Below are 24,077 nucleotides of genomic sequence, written 5' to 3' on the forward strand. Positions count from 1 at the left end.
CACTTGGCCAGAATGTGCAGGAAGGCTGTAGTGAGGCTAATCTACGAGACAGAGGAACCAGACAAGGGGTCTGCAATGCAGGATGATGCTTGGGCCAAAGCCATGGATGCTGAAGTTCAGCGGGTTCATGTGGCTGATGTCCACAGCTCATATACCAAAACGCCACCCATGATGATGAAAGTTTTATTGAATGGCATCCCGGTGCGCATGGAGCTGGACATAGGAGCCAGCCTGTCCCTTATGAATGCCCAACAATTTGAGAGACTATGGCCACACAAAGCTAGCAGGCCAAAACTGGAACACATTGACACGCAGCTACAGACGTACACCAAACAGATCATCCCAATGCTAGGCAGTGCAAACTTGGTGGTAACACATAATGGGTCAGAGAACCGGCTGCCACTCTGGATTGTCCCCGGAAACGGACCGCACTTTTGGGGAGGATCTGGCTAGCCGAGATGAACTGGAAATGGGGGGATGTGCACGCCATTTCATCTGTGGAGCGAAGCTCGTGCTCACAGGTCCTATAGAAATTCGGGGCACTATTTCAACCCGGTGTCGGGACTTTCAAGGGCACTAAAGTAGTGATACGCATCACCCCGGACGCCAGACCAGTGCACCACAAAGCCAGAGCGGTGCCGTATGTGATGTGTGAGAAAATTGAAAGTGAATTGGACAGGCTGCTAAGAGAAGTCATAATCTCGGCAGTTGAATTCAGTGACTGGGCAAGCCCCATCGTTCCTGTTCTCAAAGCGGATGGCTCGGTCAGGATTTGTGGCGACTACAAGGCCACTATCAACCGAGTGACACTGCAGGACTAATACCCGCTCCCGAGAGCGGAGGAGCTTTTTGCCACGCTGGCAGGTGGCAAGCTGTTCACCAAGTTGGACCTCACTTCGGCCTACATGACTCAGGAACTGGCTGAAGAATCCAAGCTTCTGACCACCATCACGACGCACAAGGGGCTATTTATCTACAACAGGTGTCCGTTTGGCATTCGTTCGGTGGCCGCTATCTTCCAGAGGAACATAGAAAGCTTGCTTAAATCCATTCCTGGAACGATCGTATTACAAGACAACATCCTAATAACGGGTCGAGACACCGAGGAACACCTCCAAAACCTGGGGGAGGTGCTACGCCGACTGGACCGGGTAGGCTTGCGGTTGAAAAAGCCCAAGTGTGTGTTTTTGGCCCCAGAGGTCGAGTTTTTGGGCAGGAGAGTTGCAGCAGACGGGATCCGGCCCACTGAAGCTAAAACGGAGGCGATCCGCCAGGCGCCCAGGCCCGGCAACACATCGGAGTTGCAATCTTTCCTGGGACTTTTGAACTATTTCGGGAACTTTCTGCCCAACTTAAGCACAGTGTTGGAGCTATTACACGTGTTCTTGCGTAAAGATTGTGAATGGTTTTGGGGTGACGGTCAAGAACGAGCTCTCAATAGAGCTCGGAACCTCCTTTGTTCTAACAAGCTGTTGACCTTGTATGACTCCTGTAAAAAAAACTGGTTTTAACGTGTGATGCATCATCCTACGGGGTTGGGTGCGTGTTGCAGCAGAGTAATGATGATGGCCGACTCCAACCGCTGGCTTATGCCTCCAGGTCGCTCTCCCAGGCAGAGCGTGGATATGGCATGGTCGAAAAGGAAGCACTCGCTTGTGTTTACGGTGTGAAAAAGATGCACCAGTACCTTTTCGATGGGCAGTTCGAGCTAGTAATGGACCACAAGCCGTTAACATCCCTGTTGTCTGACAGCAAGGCTGTCAATGCCAATGCGTCAGCTCGCATACAGCGATGGGCTCTCACGCTGGCTGCGTATGACTACACCATACGGCACCGGCCAGGCTCCGAGAATTGCACTGACACACTCAGCAGGCTCCTACTGGCCACCACTGAGGGGGCGTCGGAGCAAAGCGCTGAGATGGTCATGGCCGTTGAGGCTTTTGACACCGCAAGCTCCCCTATCACAGCCTGCCAGATCAAAATCTTGACCAACAGAGACCCCCTCCTGTCCATGATAAAGAAATGTGTTCTGACTGGGATTGGGCACCCGCACACGGGGGGTGCCCCGATGAGCTCTCCATCCAAGCTATGGGGCAGCCGGGTAGTTATGCCCCAGAAAGGAAGGGAAGCATTCATCAGGGAACTCCACAGCAAGCACTTTGGCATTGTGCTAATGAAGGCCATTGCCCGTTCACATGTATGGTGGCCGCGAATTGACTCAGACCTGGAACACTGGGTTCGCAGGTGCACGACGTGTGCCCAGCTGGGCAATGCCCCCAAGGAGGCCCCCCTCAGTCCATGACCTTGGCCCACCAGGCCATGGTCACGCGTTCACGTAGACTACGTGGGCCCGTTCATGGGAAAAATTTTCTTGATTGTTGTCGATGCATACTCAAAATGGATCGAGTGCATCATATTAAACTTGTGCACAACACCCATCACAGTGGAGAGTCTGCGCACGGTTTTCGCGACCCACAGCTTGTCGGACATTCTGGTCAGCGACAATGGGCCGTGCTTCACCAGCCATGAATTCCAGGACTTTATGTCGGGTAATGGCATCAAACACGTCCGGACAGCGCCGTTCAAGCCGGCTTCTAATGGCCAGGCAGAACGTGCGGTCCAAGTCATAAAACAGGATATGCTCCGTATCCAAGGACCCTCCCTTCAGCACCTCCTATCGCGCCTCCTGCTGGCCTACAGGTCCCGCCCGCATTTGCTCACGGGAGTCCCGCCAGCGGAACTACTCATGAAATGCATGCTTAAAACGCGGCTATCCCTCATTCATCCAGCCCTGGCAGACATTGTTGAGGGCAAGCGCTTGTGCCATGATCGAAATGCAAGGGGGAGGTGTATAGAAATCGATGACCCGGTATTTGTTCTTAACCATGCTTTGGGATCCAAGTGGCTTGAGGGCACCGTAATTGGCAAAGAGGGGAATAGGGTCATAGTGGTCAGACTCAACAATGGGCAGAAATGCCGCAAACTCTTGGACCAAGTAAAGAAAATGTTCAGCATAGACACTGAGGAACCTGAGGAAGAGCATGAGATGTTACCCACACCACTGCCGGTGGATGAGCCACAAGGACATTCACCAACATGCACAGTCCCTGCGGCCAGCCCGGAGAGGCCGGAATCACCTCAGGTGACAGAGATGCATGCCAAGGCTCAGCCACCAGAGCTCCAACTACGGCGCACCATGAGAGAGCGTCGACCACCTGAAAGACTTAACATTTGACACAAAAAGACGTGAGGGGGGAGGTGTTGTCATGTATGCAACCTTCATACAACTGTAACCTTAATGTAACTGTAACCTTCATATAACTGCAACCTTCATGCAACCACACTGTACACTGTATATATGCCCTGGAAATGCACACCTTGACCACAGGGGGTGAACTTGTGGGAGACACTCCTTACCTGGGCACCAGGCATTTAAAGGGAGGTCCCACGCAGGGTCATTACTTCTTGGTCCTGGGAATAAAGAAAGGTCACGCAGTGACCGTGTCTGCAGTACATGCCTCGTGTGATTCAGTAGCAAGGTGCAGAGACACCACATCTTTACCAGTCAGCAAGGCAAGAACACTCCTGGTTTGTACATATGGGTGAGTGCTCAGTATGCCCCTAACTTTGAAAATGGTAGCGTGTCACCAGAGGTGTCTGCTTATGTTTCATTCTGGTGATGCTGTGCTTCTGTCAGCTGGCTCTTGAGTTGGGGGCCACCAACATTGCCTTAGTTACATTCCAGTGCTGCTGTCAAAAGTCAGGGCAGCCTCCAGCGGCAACCATGTTATGTAAATGCAGCAGTAAAGGAGAGCCGGAGGCTTGCCACAGGAATGGTTATTACAGAATAATATTCTTTATACCACCAGTAACTTAACTATTGCATTCAGTTGATTCAACCACCTCCCCCACCACCATCTCACCCCAAGCTTTGTACCAAGGTCAGCGCTGCATTGTCAGTGATATCATCCTTTGAAAGTGTTAAACTGAGGTTCGGGTATCCGTGGCATTACTTAAAGAAAAGCAGGGACATCTCCCGGTGTTGTGTCCGACACACCTCCCTCAACAGCTACCAGGCCATTCAACTTGGTGCTATTTGTTGGATCTTGTGGGTAAAGCAGTTGCTGCTCTTGCCTACATAAGCGCAATAAACTGCATTTCAAAGCAATTCATTGTATGTGAAGCACGTTGAGATGTTCCTGGGAGCAGTGATAGGGCATGATACAAATGCAAGTCTTTCCATAAATGCAACTGCCTCATAGTTAGTGCTGTTTAGTGGATATAAATGCCTGTTATTTGTTCTCACACTAGCTGTGCCCCCAGTACTGGCCGGAAAATGGCGTCCATCGGCACGGACCCCTCCAGGTGGAGTTTGTATCAGCCGATCTTGAGGAAGACATTATCAGCAGAATATTCCGAATTTACAATGCAGCCAGGGTAAGGACCTGCTTTGTGTCACACTGAGGGCAATCAATCTATTAAAATCTTCACAAGCCCTTTCAAAGTCAACTCACCATATCTAAATATGAGGCTTTTGTATCCTCACTCGCACTCGACGGTGACTCGTAAAGGACATTATGCAGGATCTTTCTGTATTAATGTATTAATGTGAAAAAGAATGAAAATCTTGACATTGCATTCAGTCCTGTGAATCCACACATCTCAACAGCATTACTGAATAGCACTTAAATCCTGAAAATTATCCCATTTTAAAAGATATCTATTTTAATCGGTAGCTATAAATTGAAGGATGTATTAAAAATTCCATTAAAAAGGATCAACCTTTTTTTTGTGTAGTGCTAAACATTTTGCCACAGGATTGTTATCTACATTGAATACATTTATGTTAGCACTTGTTTATTAAAGTGTTTAGACTGAGCATAAATTTAAACATTCAGTAGCAGTGGAGAAACGTTCTGCTGCTGTAGATGGCGCGGTGAAAGTTTAATAAAGAAAGAATCTAAATAACAGAGGTGCAGGATATATCTTTAACCTCTTGAACGGGTGGATCAAACCCACATCGCTCTACCCCCTTTAATTTTAGTTTGAACAATATTTATTCGGCGGCATTTAACTGATGCAGTTTAACAATAGTTTTCAGTGAAAGGGCAACTTCGTGATTATCAACTTGTAAATCCATCAGCCTGGTGACTGGCTGCAGTGAAATAAAAGGGTAAATTAGGTGTTACATTAAATTGGCAGAAGGGTAAAATGACGTTTAAAACGAGATATATTGGAGGACCAGCAGCAGGCCTGGGGGCAGGGTGCTGGTGACAAGAACAGGACGATTCTGGGTTTATCAGGAAAGTTAGGCTTGTTCACTTTGGGAAAGATTGATTACATTGTCCAAATGATGATGAAAGATCACCGATCGCTGCCGGCGTGATTGGTCTGCCAGCCTGTCAGTCATGTTATTAGGCTCGGTTGTTACAATCAGCCAGGGCTCGCTCCTCTGATACTGCCCACCTTGGCTCCCTACCACTCCCCATCAAAATCTCCTCATAGATGTAAACATAATAAACGCATTTAAACATTTCATTAAACCTTCCTACAAAAAGAGTTAGTAAAATGGTAAATGGATGCATTTTGTTTGCAGAAAACATTGAACATCTCTGAGTAATGGTTGATGAAACCCACATCCAAGTCTTTGTTACCTCGAGACTTCCAAGCACTCCTGGCCGACCGACCATGTTCCATACTCCATTATTGTGAGGTCATGCAAAAACCCACTACCCGTGTCCTAACTTGCACCAATTCCCCTTCACCTGTGCTCGCTGACCTATATTGGTACCTGGTTAAGCAACGCCTCGATTTTAAAATTCACATCTTTATTTTCAAATCCCTCCATGGCCTCGCCCCTCCCTATCACTGTAATCTCCTCCAGCCCCACAACATAGAAACATAGAAACATAGAAAATAGGTGCAGGAGTAGGCCATTCGGCCCTTCTAGCCTGCACCACCATTCAATGAGTTCATGGCTGAACATGCAACTTCAGTACCCCATTCCTGCTTTCTCGCCATACCCCTTGATCCCCCTAGTAGTAAGGACTTCATCTAACTCCTTTTTGAATATATTTAGTGAATTGGCCTCAACAACTTTCTGTGGTAGAGAATTCCACAGGTTCACCACTCTCTGGGTGAAGAAGTTTCTCCTCATCTCGGTCCTAAATGGCTTATCCCTTATCCTTAGACTGTGACCCCTGGTTCTGGACTTCCCCAACATTGGGAACATTCTTCCTGCATCTAACCTGTCTAAACCCATCAGAATTTTAAACGTTTCTATGAGGTCCCCTCTCATTCTTCTGAACTCCAGTGAATACAAGCCCAGTTGATCCAGTCTTTCTTGATAGGTCAGTCCCGCCATCCCGGGAATCAGTCTGGTGAACCTTCGCTGCACTCCCTCAATAGCAAGAATGTCCTTCCTCAATTTAGGAGACCAAAACTGTACACAATACTCCAGGTGTGGCCTCACCAAGGCCCTGTACAACTGTAGCAACACCTCCCTGCCCCTGTACTCAAATCCCCTCGCTATGAAGGCCAACATGCCATTTGCTTTCTTAACCGCCTGCTGTACCTGCATGCCAACCTTCAATGACTGATGTACCATGACACCCAGGTCTCGTTGCACCTCCCCTTTTCCTAATCTGTCACCATTCAGATAATAGTCTATCTCTCTGTTTTTACCACCAAAGTGGATAACCTCACATTTATCCACATTATACTTCATCTGCCATACAACCCCCCAGAGATGTCTGCGCTCTTGAGCATCCCCAATTTCAAATCCTCCACCATTGATGGCTGTGCCTTCTGTTGCCTAGGCCCTAAGCTCTGGAATTCCCTGCCTAAACCCCTCCACCTCACTACCTCTCACTCCTCCTTTCAGAAGCTCCATAAAACCTACCTCTTTGACCAAGCTTTTGATCACCTGTCCTAATATCACCTTATGTGGCTCGATGTCACATTTTATTTTCTAACGCTCCTGTGAAGCACCTTGGGACGTTTTACTACTTTAAAGCTGCTATATAACTACGTTGTTGTTGTTGATGTTTCTAACTGACTCGTGATTCAGCGCTGTGGAAAATAAAGGACTGCGTTATAGAACTCTTGCTTCAGAAGATTTGCTTTAAAAAAAATTGTGGTTGTTCACAAATTTTGATTGGTTTCCAAGGCGAGCTGGGAAAGACTTGCCTTGAAAGTTTGAAGTTCCCTCTATCAAACAATGGGAGGGAGCTGGTTTACTAAATGGATGAAAACTGCAGAGGGGACAGTAAGGTTGAGCATTCTGAGCAAGGTTATTTAGTGACATTTTTTTTCCTTTATGCCTTCCTACCTTTGGATGGGCATGTGTCCACGCAGCCTCAGGATGGGTATCGGATGGTTCAGCAGTTCCAGTTTCTAGGCTGGCCCATGTATCGAGACAATCCCGTATCGAAGCGCTCCTTCCTCAAGCTCATCAGACAGGTGGAGAAGTGGCAGGATGAGTATGATGGCGGAGAGGGCCGCACAGTTGTACACTGTCTGTAAGTGCACTCTCCCTTTTCTCTGTTACGACTTTCATCTTATTTGTGTCTTGATTAAGTTACGAAAATGGAATCGTGTGTTGTGTGCCTGATTTTGATGTGTCAGCTGTGGCTCAGTGGGTAGCCTTGCCTCAGAAGGTTGTGGGTTCAAGTCCCACTCCAGGCACTTGAGCATATCATCATCATCATAGGCGGTCCCTCGAAGCAAGGATGACTTGCTTCCACGCCAAAAAGGGATGAGTTCACAGGTGTTTCAATGAAGGACCTAATATTCCAGGTCCCGAACTCCATGTTGAAGGGTGGAAGATGCCTGTGCGTGGATTTTTTAACGTGGGGTGGCCGTTGCACACCAGCCACCACACGTGCTTGACAGAGCTAAGACTTAGTCCAATGGCAAGGATTAACCAAGACAACTGGAGACCAGTTCTGCTGCACGGACCTAGTACATGCACATATCGCAGTGTGGGCTGGCCCGTGCTGTTCCTGGGCCCACGCCTCTCCTGGGCCCCGATCACCGCTCCTTTGCCCTGACCTCGCCGCTCCTTCGCCCCGACCTCGCCGCTCCTGCTGTACCTGCCCGCACTCCAATCAGCAGGCCGGTGCCATTAGAGGGAGCAATGTGCGACGACATGCCACTGCAGGGAGCAGCACATGCTGCATCAGGAGGGCGATGGCTGTGAAGAGGGCGACTGGATTTGACGTCACCTAAATCCAGGTCACTGATTGTAGTTGAGCACATAAATCTAGGCTGACACACTAGTGCAGTGCTGAAGGCAGCGCTGCACTTTCGCAGGTGCCCGGAGGACCCCGTCTGCCCTCTCAGGTGGACGTAAAAGATCCCATGGCACTATTTCAAGGAACAGCAGGGGAGTTATCCCTGGTATCCTTCAATCAACATCACTGAAACAGATTATCTGATCATTATCACATCGCTGTTTGTGGGAGCTTGCTGTGCACAGATTAAGGTTGCGTTTAGTACATTACAACAGTGATTACACTTCAAAAGTACTTCATTGGCTGTAAAGCGCTTTAAGACATCCGGTGGTCTCGTGAAAGGCGCTATATAAATGCAAGTATTTATTTTTGATAAATGTGTGAGTGGAGTACAAACAGGGATTTGATGAAGCTGACCTGGGCTAATTGCTTACTCTGGTTGTTGTCATATCTTTACCTTAAGAGTGGAAGAATTTGCAGGCTGTTTAACAGTCTTAACATGTCATCAGTGGCCATAACCATCTTTTTCCCAGCGACAGAGTGGTTAGACCTGTCCGGCAGGAGGTTTTTATGGACTCCCACCTGAGGGGGGAGGAGCACTCGCTCCCACCACACTCAAGTTGTCCGTTGGCTGCCAACCCGGAATTCAAAGCCAGAGCTTTGATCTCCAGTTGCTGGGACTGTCTGGAGTGGGTTCAAACGTTCTGACTCAGAGGAAGAAAAGCTATCACTAAGACGAGATGGTTGATCAAATTACTCCACACAAAGGGGAATAGGCTTGCACCATACGTTACTGGGAAACGTCCTTGCGAGCGAAATTGGCCTTCGCCCCAATTGGGGGCGGTAATCTTCCGGGGCCGGGACTTTTATCGCCCGGCCCAGAAGTCCCGCACCCGACACGGAATTGGGCTGTGTGCCCCTCAAAGGAAGCGGAGCAGAGGGGTGCTCCCGGAGCGGCAGGGCCGCGGGTGAGGAGGCCAGAGCTACACGGATGCCACATGTAGCACTCTCACTGCAACGCCCCTCTCCTTCCATTAAAGGGGAGGGCCGCTGCACAGTCTGCAGGCCCTTTGGTGACCTGCATTGGGCCACCAGGGACGCGATCGACCGGGCTGCACGATGGTGGCCTGGCCGACGCGAGCGCTGCCTTTGTTGAGCCGACGCAAGAGTCAACAGACAAATGAAAATGGCGGCTCAGGGCGCTAAGGGCCTCCCGTTAAGGGGCGGATGTCCGCCAGCTTCGCAACCTGTAGGGGAAGTAAAGGGGTCGGTGCGGGATGGTGAGGGGTCTGCGCGCATGGTGATGGTGTCATGGCGGTTGTGCGTCGGCCCGGGGTGCTAATCGCAGGGCACGGTGCTGCCAGGACAGCACCTCCCAAACCTCCGAGGCAATTTCCCGGGAAATTGCCATCACCCGCTCCCCCCGCCCCCCACCCCCCCCATCTCACGGGCGAAAATGTCAATATGCCCCATTAGCACCACCTGGAGGCGCTAGCGGGTCTATAAAAAAATGGCAATTTCAGCCCCCTTGAGTTTGTATAAGAGTTAAAATCAATGAGCTTTGAGGACTTGGATAGCCTAATAGATTTTGGATACAAGGGCTAATTTCATGATTCCTCGCTTCCAGCTGGGACCCACGTTCACAGGGACCATTGAGTCAGAGAGCCGGGGAACTTCTGTCCCACCCGTGCTCCCTGCAAGCACAGTTTTACCACTGGAAGGAAGTGCAGGAGCACATAATGACCCCTCACCATTCACCTCTGGGGCCTAGCTTTGACTGTAGCCTAGATTGATGTGGTGGAAGTCTCCTCTCTCCCTGCTGACTGCATGCAATTAATTTGTGCTGCCTCAGCCCAAGTGGCGGCGAGTCATCAGCACAAATCTGCTCATAATTGGGTCACAATTTTGCACTGCGTGGTCAGCCTCACTCATGCAACGCATTGTGTGGGAATGGGAAATGTCGCATTGGGGAAGTTGATCTTTCTGAGGCTGGGTTAAAGGATTATTTGGACTATTTGGACCAGCTTTATCCTGATTCTTCTTTTACTTTCCCTTTCTCGTATAATCTGTTTTAATTCTTACTTTTCTGAAATTACTGCGGCTGCGCCAATTACCAGAATCCCATCTCCCAACTCTCCAGTAATGGGCTGTAGTTGATGCCCATTTTCTTGAACAACCGACTGACAACTATGCAGAGAATCACTTGAGTGGCGTCGGTCAAGAGCCAGAATAGCCTTCCAGAATATTCCAGCCAATTTCACCGCTGTTGCTGTACCTGCAACTTTGATAGAATAAAATCCAACATTAACCTACCTACTGGAATGAATTCTATGAAGTTTTTTTCAGAGAATAGTTGTGTAAGTACCTGAAAGAAAACCAAATTGCAGGGCTACGGGGAAAGGGCGGGGGAGTGGAGCTAGCTGAGGTGCTCTTGCAGAGAGCCAGCATGGGTTTAATGGGCCGAATGGCCTCCTTCCATGCTGTAACCATTCTATGATTCTATGATAATATCGAGATGAACTTGATATGGATGGGAGTGGAATCCATGACATTGTGGTAGAGTGGAGGTTAAATTGCACATCTGCATCACAGCTCCAGAAAATAGACTTCAACCTGAGTGAACTGAATGGGCTAAGTGGCCTATTGTCAGTTGTCCCGAGGCTTCCACTACCTCCATGCAATGGAAGATTCCAGCAAGCTCTCTGGCAAGATAAAAATGCATCAAGAATGTAAATAATATTTGTACAGGAATCTGATTGGAGGAGTCTGTTTTTCCATATGGACTTATCACAAGAGCTAATCAGACAACTGACAGTGATGAGTTGATGCAGTGTTTGTGTGCAAAGTTCCGCATCCACACAGTAAATAGCAAGGTATGCAGTGCTGCCTATTTCCTGCTTTGTTTTCGCAGGCTGCAGCATCTCGTACGTGATAAGATTGGGATATTTATTTACAAAACCTGGTTAAATTTTGAACTAAGAGAGCTTAATATTACGCAAAGATGGACTGCATTCAAACGTATTATCAGCTCTCGGCTCACGACAATTAGATGGCGATTTGCTCTCTTCATTAGTGGACACTTGAGGTCACCTTTGTAACCTCAAGAGTAATTGTTTACCATTGAAAGCTTGGCAGCTCTAATTTATTTAATGATAATTACTGTGGAGTAAATTATATTCAGTGGGAAAAATATGTCAGCCTTTTTGTGCGGTCCTGTGCTTCATGATGTCAACAGTAAATAGTCTCCATTTATTGCCGACTGATATCAACTTACACTTTTTGGGCTAGATTTTCCCCAACAAGTTTTGTCAGCGCACTGACCTGAAGCGCGACGACTTTGCGCGCTGGAAACGGCGGCAGCAAAAACCCGCCTCATCCTGGCCGCTGCGTGCAGTCCCCGGAGTCCTGGCGTGGCGTCGCCGTTGGAGTGCGGGCCGGAGCCAAACGCCCGCACCGAAAACACTGCCGGCACCTTCGCGCATGCGCCGGCCCCGACGTGCGCACATGCGCAATAAACAGAGAAAGAAAGAAAACTTGGCTCCAGCAGCTGCAACTTCCCTCCCCTATCCCAGGCCGAATGGCCTCACACACAGGCAGGCCCGCTGCCTTTCCGGGGCAGACCTCCGCGGGTGGCTCGGCGGGCCGCTCCGACCCCCACGTTAAACACAACTCCAGCAGCTCTCACTCGCCCAACTCATAGGACCCAACATTGGCCATGACTTGCATCAATCTTTTTGGAGTAAGTTGTTTTTCTGGCATAAGTTAGAAAATGCCATTTTCCCCAAAAAATTTGCTCCAGAGTAAATCAGTTGGGTACATTTTTTTTTAGGTCAATTTTTTTTTTTTTTAAACACTTCCCAGACACTTACGTCAGTTTTGGCCATTTATGCCAACAAAAAAGTACTCCAGATCCACTTAGGTCAGCGTATGTGGCCAGCTCTGAAAAACCTTGCGGGCAGTTAAGAAAAAGCAGCTCACATTCGGCAGACATTAGGGCAGGGATAGGGGAGGGAAGGGAACTGGAGAGGACCTCAACAACCAAGCAGCAAACATTAAGGAAAAGCTCAAACCATTAAAATACAATAAAAAAAGTAAATCCTATCTTATCTTTAAAGTCTGCCCAGGAAAGGCACCAAAACTCTCCTCCTCTCCCCCCCCCCAAACCCTCCTCCTCTCCCCCCCCAAAAACTCTCCTCCTCTCTCCCCCCAAAACTCGCCTCCTCTCCCCCAAAAAAACTCTCCTCCACGCGCTCCCCCTAAAAAAAAACTCTCCTCCTCCCCACCCCATCAAGTGTTTCAAGCACGGCCACTAAATAAAAAATAAAAGCAAAGTCCTTACCTGCCCGGGAACTCAGCGGGCCGGCCGGCCTGTGTGGGAGTCCACTCGGCCAGGGATAGGATGCGGCGAGATCAGGGCGTCCCTTTGGCCTGTGATGGGGCTGTGAGCAGCAGATCCTGCTCACAGCCCACTGGATGCACTGGGAGGGCAGGAGCATGCGCGCAGCTCCCGACAGTGCTTTGTGCGCTGGCCTGTTGCTCCGCCCCCCCCCCCCTAAAGACTGCACACAATGCCAGGACTCCGGGGACTCAGAAGAGTGGCCAGGATAGGGCCCCTTTTTTCTGGCGCCCTTTCCAGCGCGCAAAGTCGGCGTGCTTCATGTCAGTGCGCCTAAAAAAGGGGTTGAGCAATGTTGGGCCCATAGAGCATAGTTAAACGTCCTAAGGTGCTTCACAGGAGCTGAATCAGACAAAAAGAATTGACACTTGAGCCAAAGAATGAGACATTAGGACAGTTGACCATTATCTGCTAAAAGTAGAACCTCCTTCTATGAGTCCTAAAGTTACATTTTACGAGTTTAAGCCAATGGGCTGGATTTTAGCACTCAAAAATGGGTGGGTCATAGGTGAGTCAGGTCATAGGTTGTGGGTCCAAGTCCCACTCCAGAGACTTGAGCACAAAAAAAATCTCGGCTGACACTTTAGTGCAGTGCTGAGGGAGCGCTGCACTTTGTATGGGAGACCTCCTCCCGTACAAAGACACCTGGGGTCGGGGATCGAACCAACTCCAGGATCGAATACCCCCTCCAAGGGTTGGAAAATCCCCTCCCCCCCGGATCGAACGCCACCTCCAGGGATTGGGAATCCCCCCCCTCCCTCCCGGATCAGACACCTGCGCCAGTGGTCGTGGATTAGACCTACCTGGTTCTGCGGCCTGTTACGGTGTCCTGTCTGCTCAGCTGGAAGCCAAGCCTGTCAATCAGGCTGACTTCCAGATAGGGAATCTGTCAAAGACAAAAGACACACACTGTAGAGTTAAAACTCTACATTATGCAGGGTTCCTGTCTGAAACTCCCCCCCCCGCCCCATTAATATGTCTTTTAGTCCTACTCCTATTGCTTAATTTAAAGTTGCATTCTGGATGAATATATAACATTTATTATCATATTTAATCTGTATAACAGCACATTGCTGGCAGCTTGGAGGAAATGTTTAACTTTGCCGTTTGGGCAGGAACCTGGCACCCGTTAATTATAGGACATGCCTAATTTTCATTCCATTGATTGCTGGAAAGCTCAAGTCTCTCGGGTCCTTCCTCATAACTCCGAGCCCCTGGCACTAGGAATCAGCCTGGTGCCAATTCTCCGCACTACCTCCAGTGCTTGAATATCTCCCTTGTTTCTTGGAAACCAGAACGAGACACACGACTCGAGGATACAGTCTGACCAGAGCACTGTACAGCTTGATCCGTACTTCACATCATCCTGACTTGTATTCTGCTTTCTCACCGTTCTGTTGCCTTTGTTGGTTCCTTCTCTGTGTTGGTTGGACATTTTTAGCGTCAAGTCTGCTGTGACACCAGGGCCCTTTCAACTTCATCCGTAGCTATTTGAACACCATTCGTTAAGCAGACACAAAAGTTAATGACTGTGTTAACTCACTGGTGCCTGCTTCTCAGCCTGAGTGATGTGATTTGAATGTATAATAAATGTTCATGAAGCCAATGTTTTAGTCAGAGCTTTAAAAAGATTTCCGCCTACTTTCTTGACATTTTTTCCTCCTTCTCCACATGCCCATGGCTTGGGAGAGTGCTTTCCATAGGTGACTGAAGTAATTGAAAGAAGGAAAGATTTGCATTCACATAGCACCTTTCACAACCTCAGGATACCCAAAGCTCTTTACAGCCAATGAAGCAAACTGAAGTCAAATCACTGTTGTAATGTAGGAAACGCGGCACATTCATTTGCGCACAGCAAGGTCCCACAAACAGTAATGTGATAATGACCAGATAATCTGTTTTAGTGATCTTAGTTGAGGGATAAATATTGTCCAGGACACCAAGGAGAACTACCCTACTTTTCTTCAAAATAGTGGCATTAAAGGTGGACCTCTTTTCCGTCCGCTTTATAGGGAAGACAGTTTGACGTCTCATCCGAAAGACAGCACCTCCGACAGTGCAGCACTCCCTCAGCACTGCCCTGGAGTGTCAGTCTAGATTCTATGCTCAAGTCTCCGGAGTGGGGTTTGAACCCCCATCTTTCTGACTCAGAAGCGAGGGTGCTACCCACCTTGGCACGGCCCAGGCATGAGCCACCCCCAACTTCACCTCCTTTTGACAAGAAAATCTGATCGTCTCAGCACAGCCAGGATAAGGAACTGAACACAGTTAGGCTGAAACTTGGGTGGCATGAAGCGTTGAGCACTCAGTGTTGCTCATGTAGCTTGTGAGCTTTGAAAAATATGGCTGCTGCTGCTTTGCGCGAGATAGAGTGTGCGTTAATGCAACATCGGATACCATTTGATAATCGCTTGACTTTGTAGATTAATAAAGGATGAATTGACCTCAGAGTTTTGTGTCACCCAAGATCTGGATCATTGATTAATAATGACCTGATGTTCAAACTTTGATGCAAATGCAGGAATGGCGGTGGGCGTAGCGGGGCCTTCTGTGCAATCAGTATCGTGTGTGAGATGCTTCGACACCAGCGGGCAGTCGATGTGTTCCATGCTGTGAAGACACTGAGAAACAACAAGCCCAATATGGTTGACCTGCTGGTAAGTATGATCTCTTCTTTACGCAGATGAATCCCTGCCGTCTTTACTTAGTCTCCACGGATAGTAAGCGTGTACCTTTCATCCGTACATCTCTTGGCTACTGTAATGTATTTGCTTCATGGGTTCTTGCTTAAGAAATCATAGCAACACATTGCTCTTAAGAACTAGTTGGCTTATTAACAAAGGTTTAACAATCAAACTACACATTACCAGTTCATCCACCAGGCTCACAACCACCTGTCTCATCGTGGATCCCCTAAACCCAACTGGCTGGGGTTTTATTGAGTCTTGTGAACGTCACATGACTGGCTAAGCCACTCACAATGCAACAACACTGCAACTTTTTTAGTTGTATCACTAATCAAGTGCCCCCTGATTAAAGGCGGGGTGGGGGGGGGGGCACACTCCAAAAGCTTTTCAAATGCCCCATTGTTTTTTTTTTGAGGACACTAAAAACACAAATTATACAAGTGCCCCCTGGCTAAAAGGTGGGGGGGCGGGCACTAAAACCGACAACTTAAACAAAGTAAATTTCAGACATTAAGATCAAATTAAAATTTGGTTGCTGGGGGTGATGATGCTCCAGTCGCTCCGGTGCCCACCTCTCGCGGAAGGCCGCGAGCGTACCGGTGGACACCGCGTGCTCCATCTCCAGGGACACCCTGGCTCGGATGTAACCACAGAAGAGAGGCAGGCAGTCGGGCGCCCTCTCGACCGCTCGCTGCCTGGACCGGCTGATGGCCCCCTTGGCCATGCCCAGGAACAGTCCTACGAGGAGGCCTTCCGACCTGCCCGCTCCCCTCCGCACAGGTTGCCCAAAGATCAGGAGTATGGGACTGAAGTGCAGCCAGAATTTGAGGAGCAGCCCCCTTCAAATAATGGAATAGGGGCTGCAACCTCGCACATTCCATAAAAACATGGAACATCGCAGAAGTTGCAGGCGGCCTGGGAGCCCGTGAACCGACTTAAAAACTTATTGCACAGGACTGCTCCATGCACCACCCTCCAGGCCAAGTCCCCAATAAATAGAGGGAGGACTCCCACGTAGAGTTCTCTCCACTGGGGACCCCCGCCTCCTCTGGACGGCAAGATGGTGCGCCATGGCGTGTCCAGATGGCAGATGAGAATTACAGCACGTACAGGAATCCCCACCGCGCAGAGCGACAGCGCTACGACTATTTTAAGTTGTGATCAGTAATCAAGTGCCCCTGAAACCTGTGAGCATACTCACAGGTGCATACATTACAGCTATCATAATTACACAGTGGCCTAGAAGACTTCCATGGAGACTTACCCATCTCCCGCCATAGGAGAAAGCCCAATGTTACAGCAGGAAATCGCAGAAATTATTAGCAACTGTCATCACCACAAATGATATATCTTACTTTGGGACAGTTAGTATTAAAGGGATGTTGTGTGTCAGTCAAATTTCAGCCCTTTTCCATTATATTAATTATCATGAAAAGAGTAGGTTACTATTTAAAAATGTGTTCCCACCCCATATTTTCCCTTGTCCGGCTGAAGCCAATAATTCATGCTAGATGTAATTCCATAGGCCTGTTCTCCAGACATTGCTCATAGTCTTCAAATGTGAGCCTCGCCATTGTGCTGGCAATCTATTCAACTATGTGAAACATCAAAAGTTAATCTGATACAAATGCAAAATATGTGGATGCTGGAAATCTGAAATAAAAACAGAAACTCCTGGAAATCTCAGCAGGTCAGGCAGCATCTGTGGGGTGAGGGAAACAAAGTTAACGTTTCAGGTCGATGACCTAAATGAGTTCTGATGAAGGGTCGTCGACCTGAAATGTTAACAGGTTAACCTGATCCTGTTCTTACCTGGGGATTAATATTCCTTTGTACAAATAGGCATTTGTCACATTCGCCAGTGCACTAAAAATAGCACAAGAGGAATGTCAACTCCCTTATGTCTGCGCACACAAGTTTTCTAGTAGGGAGGTTACTATAATACCCAGACTTCAAATTTGTAATGCCAATAAACTTAGCATTTTCACAGTTTGCAAAAGAAACAAATAGCAAGATTGGGAATAAGAGAAACAAATCAGCTAGGGGTCGCAGTCCTATTGGCAATCCGCTGGAAAGGTCCACATGTGTGGCCAAGAGGTGAGTTCATCTGAGTTACCCACATGGTCAAAAAAACCTGCCGATACTCACTGTCACTCACGAGCATTACTGATGCCGACTGAGAATGAAATCTGTAATGTATTCACCTGTGAGCATGCTCACAGGTTTGTAGAGCTATTGAGCGCCGGAGGGACTGGAGTGCATCAAGACCCCCGGCAACCAAATTTTAATTTGAATATTATTGTTTAAAGTTTAATTTGTTTAATAGCCGGTTTTAGTGCCCCCCCCCCCCCACTTTTAGCCAGGGGGCATGTAAAATTTGTGTGTTTCAGTGCCCTCAAAAAAAAAACAAGGGGGCACTTGTTTGAAAGTGTTTGGTGTATACCCACCCCCCTACCCCCCTACCCCCCTGCCTTTAATCAGGGATACTTGATTTATTGTCTTACAACAAAAGAGTTGCAGAGCTGTTGCATTGTGAGTGGCTTAGCCAGTCACGTGATGTTCACAAGTCTCAATAAAACCCCAGTCGGTTGGGTCTAGGTCATCCATAATGAGGTATGCAGCTGTGAGCCTAGTCGATGAACTGGTAATGTGTCGTGTGATTGTTAAATGTTTGCTAATAAATCAACTAGTTCTTAATAGCAAGCAATGTGTTGCTATGAATTCTTAAACAAAGAACCCATGAAGCAAATACGCTACAGAACCCTCTGCACATAGTTATTTAACATGTACGGGTGGGTACTAAGGAAGATACGACACAACCTCCCGCTTCCCTGGGAACAATAGAGTTGAGTGAGCACTCATGAGCAGATATTCTCGCACCACAATCTGAACACAGCTTACCCTTTAATGTTTGGAGGTTAAACAACCACCTCATCTGCCCTCTGATAGGGCCAACACCATTATAGAGTAAACTTTGCAAGGCTGGGCTCCCGACATGGAGTGGCGCTCACCGCATAATCGCCGTGGGACTGCAACAAAGGTTCACCAGACTGATTCCTGGGATGGGGGGGGGATTTCCTATGAGGAAAGGTTGTTTAGCCTAGGCCTATATTCTCTAGAGTTTAGAAGAATGAGAGGTAATCTCATTGAAACATACAAAATTCTTACAGGGCTTGACAGGGTAGATGTAGGGAGGATGTTTCCCCTGGCTGGAGAGTCTAGAACCAGGGGTCACAGTCTTAGAATAAGGGGTTGGCAATTTAGGACTGAGATGCGGAGAAATTTCTTCACTCAGAGGATTGTGAATATTTGGAATTCTCTACCCCTGAAGTCTGTGGGAGCTCAGTCGTTGAGTATATTCAAGACAGAGATCGAAAGATTTTTGGATATTAAGGGAATCAAGGGATGTGGGGATAGTGCAGGTAAGTGGAGTTGAGGTAGAAGTTCAGTCATGATCTTATTAAATGACAGAGCAGTCTCGAAGGGCCAAATGCGCACTCCTGCTCCTAATTCTTATGTTCACTTCTATGCCCAATTTTTTCCAATCAGTACCAGGAGACTTTACCTCACATAATTTACTTTCATAAGTGAAATCACTATATATTGGCGTAAACTGTGTTGCATAATTCTCTTATTACTTGCCCTCTTGACCCAACAATGGCCCATGTGATTGGAAGAACCAAAGAGGGATCAAGTATCAAATGAGGATAATGATTCTGTTGAAATGGTGAACTGTGTTTGTCTTTCAGGATCAGTACAAGTTCTGCTATGAGGTGGCGATTGAGTGTTTGAATTCCGGTTGATCCAGACTCAGCAGATTCCGTGGCAGCTGATGAGTCCCATCCCGTCCACCTCCAGAAAACAACTCCCTGACTCCTGGTAAACTGTGACAAGAGAGCTTCGAATTGACAGCCATCAGCTGTTTTAATCCCACAAACTGGGTGTGTTCTGGGAGCTCAGAAAGAGAGACTGTAAAAATCTGCTTGCACTGCCAAACATTTACTTTAATCCAACAGCTCTCTATACTGCAGCTGTTTGATATTTAAAATGAAATCGATATTTATACTAAATGTATACACATTATTCAGAGCATTGTTCGCTGGTGTAATTAAAGAGCACAATTTTTTTTTAAATGCGAAATATTTTACTGGCAGTCCAGAGGAGTTGACTAATACCAAGAGTGAAAATTAAGAATAGGCCATCAACCCCATCCGACCTGTTTTCTTGGCTCTAAGTGCAATTTTGAATGACTATTCCAGCTACAATCTTTCCGCCAGCACTGAGACAGTATCCTCCCCTACTCTCACTCTCTGATCAAGAGCCTTTCTTCCCATGTAAAATAAATTCTGCAGTCAATGCACTGGGTGCTCTTTTATTCTGTACATCAACAATTACAAGCTGAGACCTAAAGCTACAATTCCTTCACAATCACTATTTCTGGTTGCTTCCTTTTAGTTCCAATTTCCTATCATAATAGAAACATAGAAAATAGGTGCAGGAGTAGGCCATTCGGCCCTTCGAGCCTGCATCACCATTCAATACGATCATGGCTGATCATTCACCTCAGTACCCCTTTCCTGCTTTCTCTCCATTTCCTTTGATCCCTTTAGCCGTGAGGGCCACATCTAATTCCCTTTTGAATATATCTAATGAACTGGCCTCAACAATTTTCTGTGGTAGAGATTTCCCCAGGTTCACAATTCTCTGAGTGAAGACGTTTCTCCTCATCATCTTTCTTCCTCCCTCCAACCTCCACCCACCTTCATATTTTTTGTTACGACTCTGTGAAGCACTTTTGGATTTTTTTCCGACATTAAAGGCGCCGTGTTGGTTCAAGTTATTGTTGTCGGAACATCGAAAGAGGAGAAGGTCATTCAACTCCTCAAGCTTGTTCCACCATTCAATGAGACCATGGCTGATCTGTACCTCGACTCCATTTACCCACCTTTGCTCCACATCTCGTACCTAACGAAAACCTATCAGCACAGAAACAGGCCATTCAGCCCAACTATCAATCTCAGTCTGAAAAATCTCCATTGACCCAGCATCGACGGTCCTTTGGGAGAGCAAGTTTCAAATTTCCACTACCCTTCATGTGAAAAAGTGCACCTTGATTTCACTCCTAAATGTCCCAGCTCTAAATTTAAGATTATACCCCCTTGTTCATGATATCCCCCACCAGAGGAAATAGTTTATCTCTATCTACTCAGCACAGCCACAATGGCCTCCTTCTATGCTGTATCATTCCATGATTCTATCCTGTCGAATCCCTTTATTATTTTAAAGGATCTCAATTAGGCCAGCACTCAAGCATTTAAACTCAAGGAATTATAGACCAGGTTTATGCAAATTGTCCTCATAATTTAACCCTTTAAGTCCTGGTATTAGTACTGGTGACTCTGTTAGTATACCTTTTTTGAGGCTCGGTGCCCCAAACTGAATGTACACCAGATGGGATCTGCCGAAGGCTCTGTACCACTGAAGCATCACCTCCTCACTTTGCTATTCCAACCCCCTTGAGATAAAAATAAACATTCCATTAGCCTTTTGGATTACTTTTTGAATGCTGGAAGGGGGAATGGTTCTGCCAGCAGTACCTGTACCAGCTGGTGTTGAACGAGCAACCGGTAATCCTCCACTGCTGGCTGGTGCTTAAAACTCTGGTTATGGTGATCCGGGGAAAATCATAAACAATGCTACTGGAGCACCAGGAATTTATGTAAATAATTAACTCTGTGCCCCAAGGCATCAATTCCAATCCCTTGCCTGGCCACTGTCTCAGGCTGAACCAGACTGTTCACGTACTTGGTGTCCTATTTGACCCTGGGCTGAGCTTCCGTCCCCAGATCCTCTACATCACCAAAACTGCCTACTTCCACCTCTGTAATAATACCCATCTCCATTTCTGTCTACGCCCCGCTGCTGCTGAAACCTTCATCCATGCTTTTGTTACCTCCAGTTCCCTCGACTGTTCCAATGCTCTCCAGGCCGGCCTCTCATCTTCCACCCACTATAAACCTGAGCGCATCCAAAACTCCACTGCCGTATCTTAACTCAAACCAGTCCCATTCAGCCATCACATCTGTGTTTGCTGACTCTCCACCTCACTCTTCTCCTTAAGACCTACCTATTTGAGCAGGTTTTTGCTCACCTCTCCTAATTGGCTCAGTGCCAATTTTTGTTATACGATTATGCACCTGTGAAGTGCCTCGGAATGTTTTACTACGTTAAAGGCACTCTATAAATGCAAGTTGTTATATTGAAATGAGTTGATCTCGCATTAACCAGCAAGGTCAGCTCTTTCATATGCAACTCCTCACATAATGAAGCAGTCCATGACCGCATACAGCAAGACCTGGGCAACATTCAGGCATGGGCTGATAAGTGGCAAGTCATATTCGCGCCACGCAACTACTCGGCAATGACTATCTCCAACAAGAGAGAGTCTAACCACCGTCCCTTGACATTCAACGGCATTACCATCGCCAAATGCCCCTCCATCAACATCCTGGGGGTCACTATTGACCAGAAACTTAACTGGACCAGCCACATAGATACTGTGGCTACAGGAGCAGGTCAGAGGCTGGGTATTCTGCGGCGAGTGTCTCACCTCCTGACTCCCCAAAGCCTTTCCACCATCTACAAGGCACAAGTCAGGAGTGTTATGGAATACCCTCCACTTGCCTGGATGAGTGTAGCTCCAACAACACTCAAGAAGCTCGACACCATCCATGAAAAAGCAACTCACTTGATCGGCACTCCATCCACCACCTTCAACATTCACTCCCTCCACCACCGGCGCACCGTGGCTGCAGTGTGCACCATCTATAAGATGCACCTCAGCAACTCACCAAGGCTTCTTCGACAGCACCTTCCAAGCCCGCAACGTCTATCACCTAGAAGGACAAGGGCAGCAGGCACATTGGTACACCATCACCTGCAAGTTCCCCTCCAAGTCACACACCATCCCGACTTGGAAATATATCGTCATTCCTTCATCGTTATTAAGTCAAAATCCTGGAACTCCTTACCCAGCATTTCCCAACTGCAGCGGTTCAAGAAGGAAAAGTAGTGTCAGGTTACCCTTCTATACCAAAATGAAAGCCCAATTCCTTCAAACTGCTGCTGAAATACCCTGGAAGAAAGAATGAGTTGCATTTATATAACGCCTTTCACGACCACCGGACGTCTCAAAGCACTTTACAGCCAATGATATACTTTTGAAGTGTAGTTGCTGTTGCAATGTAGGAAACACAGCTACAAGCCAATTTGTGCACAGCAAGCTCCCACAAACAGCAATGTGATAACGACCAGGTAATCTGTTTTTCTTGTTATGTTGGTTGAGGGATAAATATTGGCCAGGACACCGGGGATAACGCCCCTGCTCTTCTTCAAAATAGTGCCGTGGGATCTTTTACGTCCACCTGAGAGAGCAGACAGGTATCGGCACTGGGATTCTTTAGTAGGTGCACTTAAGCTTCCACCATCAATGCTGTTCCACCAAACCCTCTATTCTTTATCTGAGGAAGATAGCGCTGCCAGGCAGTAGAATCCATGATGAAGTAGATTGTACATCTCTGTGGAAAGGATAGATTTTAACTGGACAAACAAACTTTTCTCATTTCGTCCTTTCTTACATTCTTGCAAAATTATCAGCATTTGGTGTTTTCCTGCTCTCCAGTTCTTTGTTATTGGATCAAAAGGAAATACTCTGAAGTAGTGGTGTGCCAGATCATTTTGAAGTAAAAGTAACCAATTGTCTGAGGAAATGACTGAGAAGCAAAACATGTTAAAACCTGCGTTTTTAAAAAAAATTATAAATAAATTGTAAAGCTCCGGTCCCTCAACACAACTTACTGGATGGCACTGGTCAACTGGCTTTATGTAAATAGATTCAATCGGAGACCAATATCTCAGTATTAGCCACTGAAGAGGCTTTATTTGTATCAGTATTATCAGCGAGCTCTGGTGTTAGTCAACTTCTGATGATGAATTAGATTGCTTGTAGTACTGGGTCACTGAACACATCTCTGTTCAAGGCACAGTATACATTTCCATTTTGTGGAGAATACAGTTCTTGATTACCTTTATAATCCTTATATTCAAAAAAAATAACATTTAGTGTATGTGGCTAATATAGACTTAACGGACCATTTCTATGTGTAAGGTTTTCTGTTCCTTTTGTTCTGTTGTGATTGTTACCTTATTGTTTCACTTGCTTGTCACCTTAGACTTATTGCTGAGTGCAGCTATAACAACAACAAAAGCCAGAACTTAGTCCAACCCTAAATAAATGAGCCAAAGCTTTTTTTTCTTCATTTGTTTATATTGTAAATATTTATGAATCATCTGATTATTTATTCATGAAGAAAACTCCTTTTGTGAAGCACAGTGAGTGACAATCATTTTTCCAGAAACCTTAGTATTGTCCACAGAATGATATTGTCAACTTTTTGTTTATCTTGTATTACAGTACCTGTAGTTGATTGTTCAATAAAGAATTATCAGACTAGCATTCTGGCTGTCAGTCACTGCTCACTCCCTCTTCTGTTGTCCTCCTGCTCTGACACTGTTAATGAAAATATATAATTCAAAGCCATGGTCCATTTCCTCACAAAATGTATCATGGGCCAAAATGTTCATATCTCTTCCAAAATGAGTTTAGTAATCAATACTTCACAATGCTTCTAAATACCACAACGTTCTAGATTAATGGGTTGAATTTGAGAAGACGATGATTAGGATATAATTCTGCTAGAT

General features: G+C 47.0%; 1 protein-coding gene across 8 annotated transcripts in view; it reads left to right on the top strand.

The window, feature by feature from the left end:
- The window catches only part of LOC139277433 (receptor-type tyrosine-protein phosphatase mu-like), a 1,220,924-nt gene extending 1,197,095 nt beyond the window's left edge, over positions 1 to 23,829 (top strand). For all 8 annotated transcript variants that reach the window (XM_070895883.1, XM_070895900.1, XM_070895892.1 and 5 more), the window contains 4 exons: positions 4,312 to 4,437; positions 7,357 to 7,520; positions 15,152 to 15,287; positions 19,067 to 23,829. In XM_070895883.1, the coding sequence (XP_070751984.1) occupies positions 4,312 to 4,437; positions 7,357 to 7,520; positions 15,152 to 15,287; positions 19,067 to 19,120 (480 nt within the window). In that variant the 3' untranslated portion in view covers positions 19,121 to 23,829. The remainder of the gene's footprint in view (positions 1 to 4,311; positions 4,438 to 7,356; positions 7,521 to 15,151; positions 15,288 to 19,066) is intronic.
- Positions 23,830 to 24,077: the final 248 nt, after the last annotated feature.

Source organism: Pristiophorus japonicus, chromosome 1, assembly GCF_044704955.1.
Source record: "Pristiophorus japonicus isolate sPriJap1 chromosome 1, sPriJap1.hap1, whole genome shotgun sequence".
In the NCBI taxonomy this organism is placed as follows: Eukaryota; Metazoa; Chordata; class Chondrichthyes; family Pristiophoridae; genus Pristiophorus; species Pristiophorus japonicus.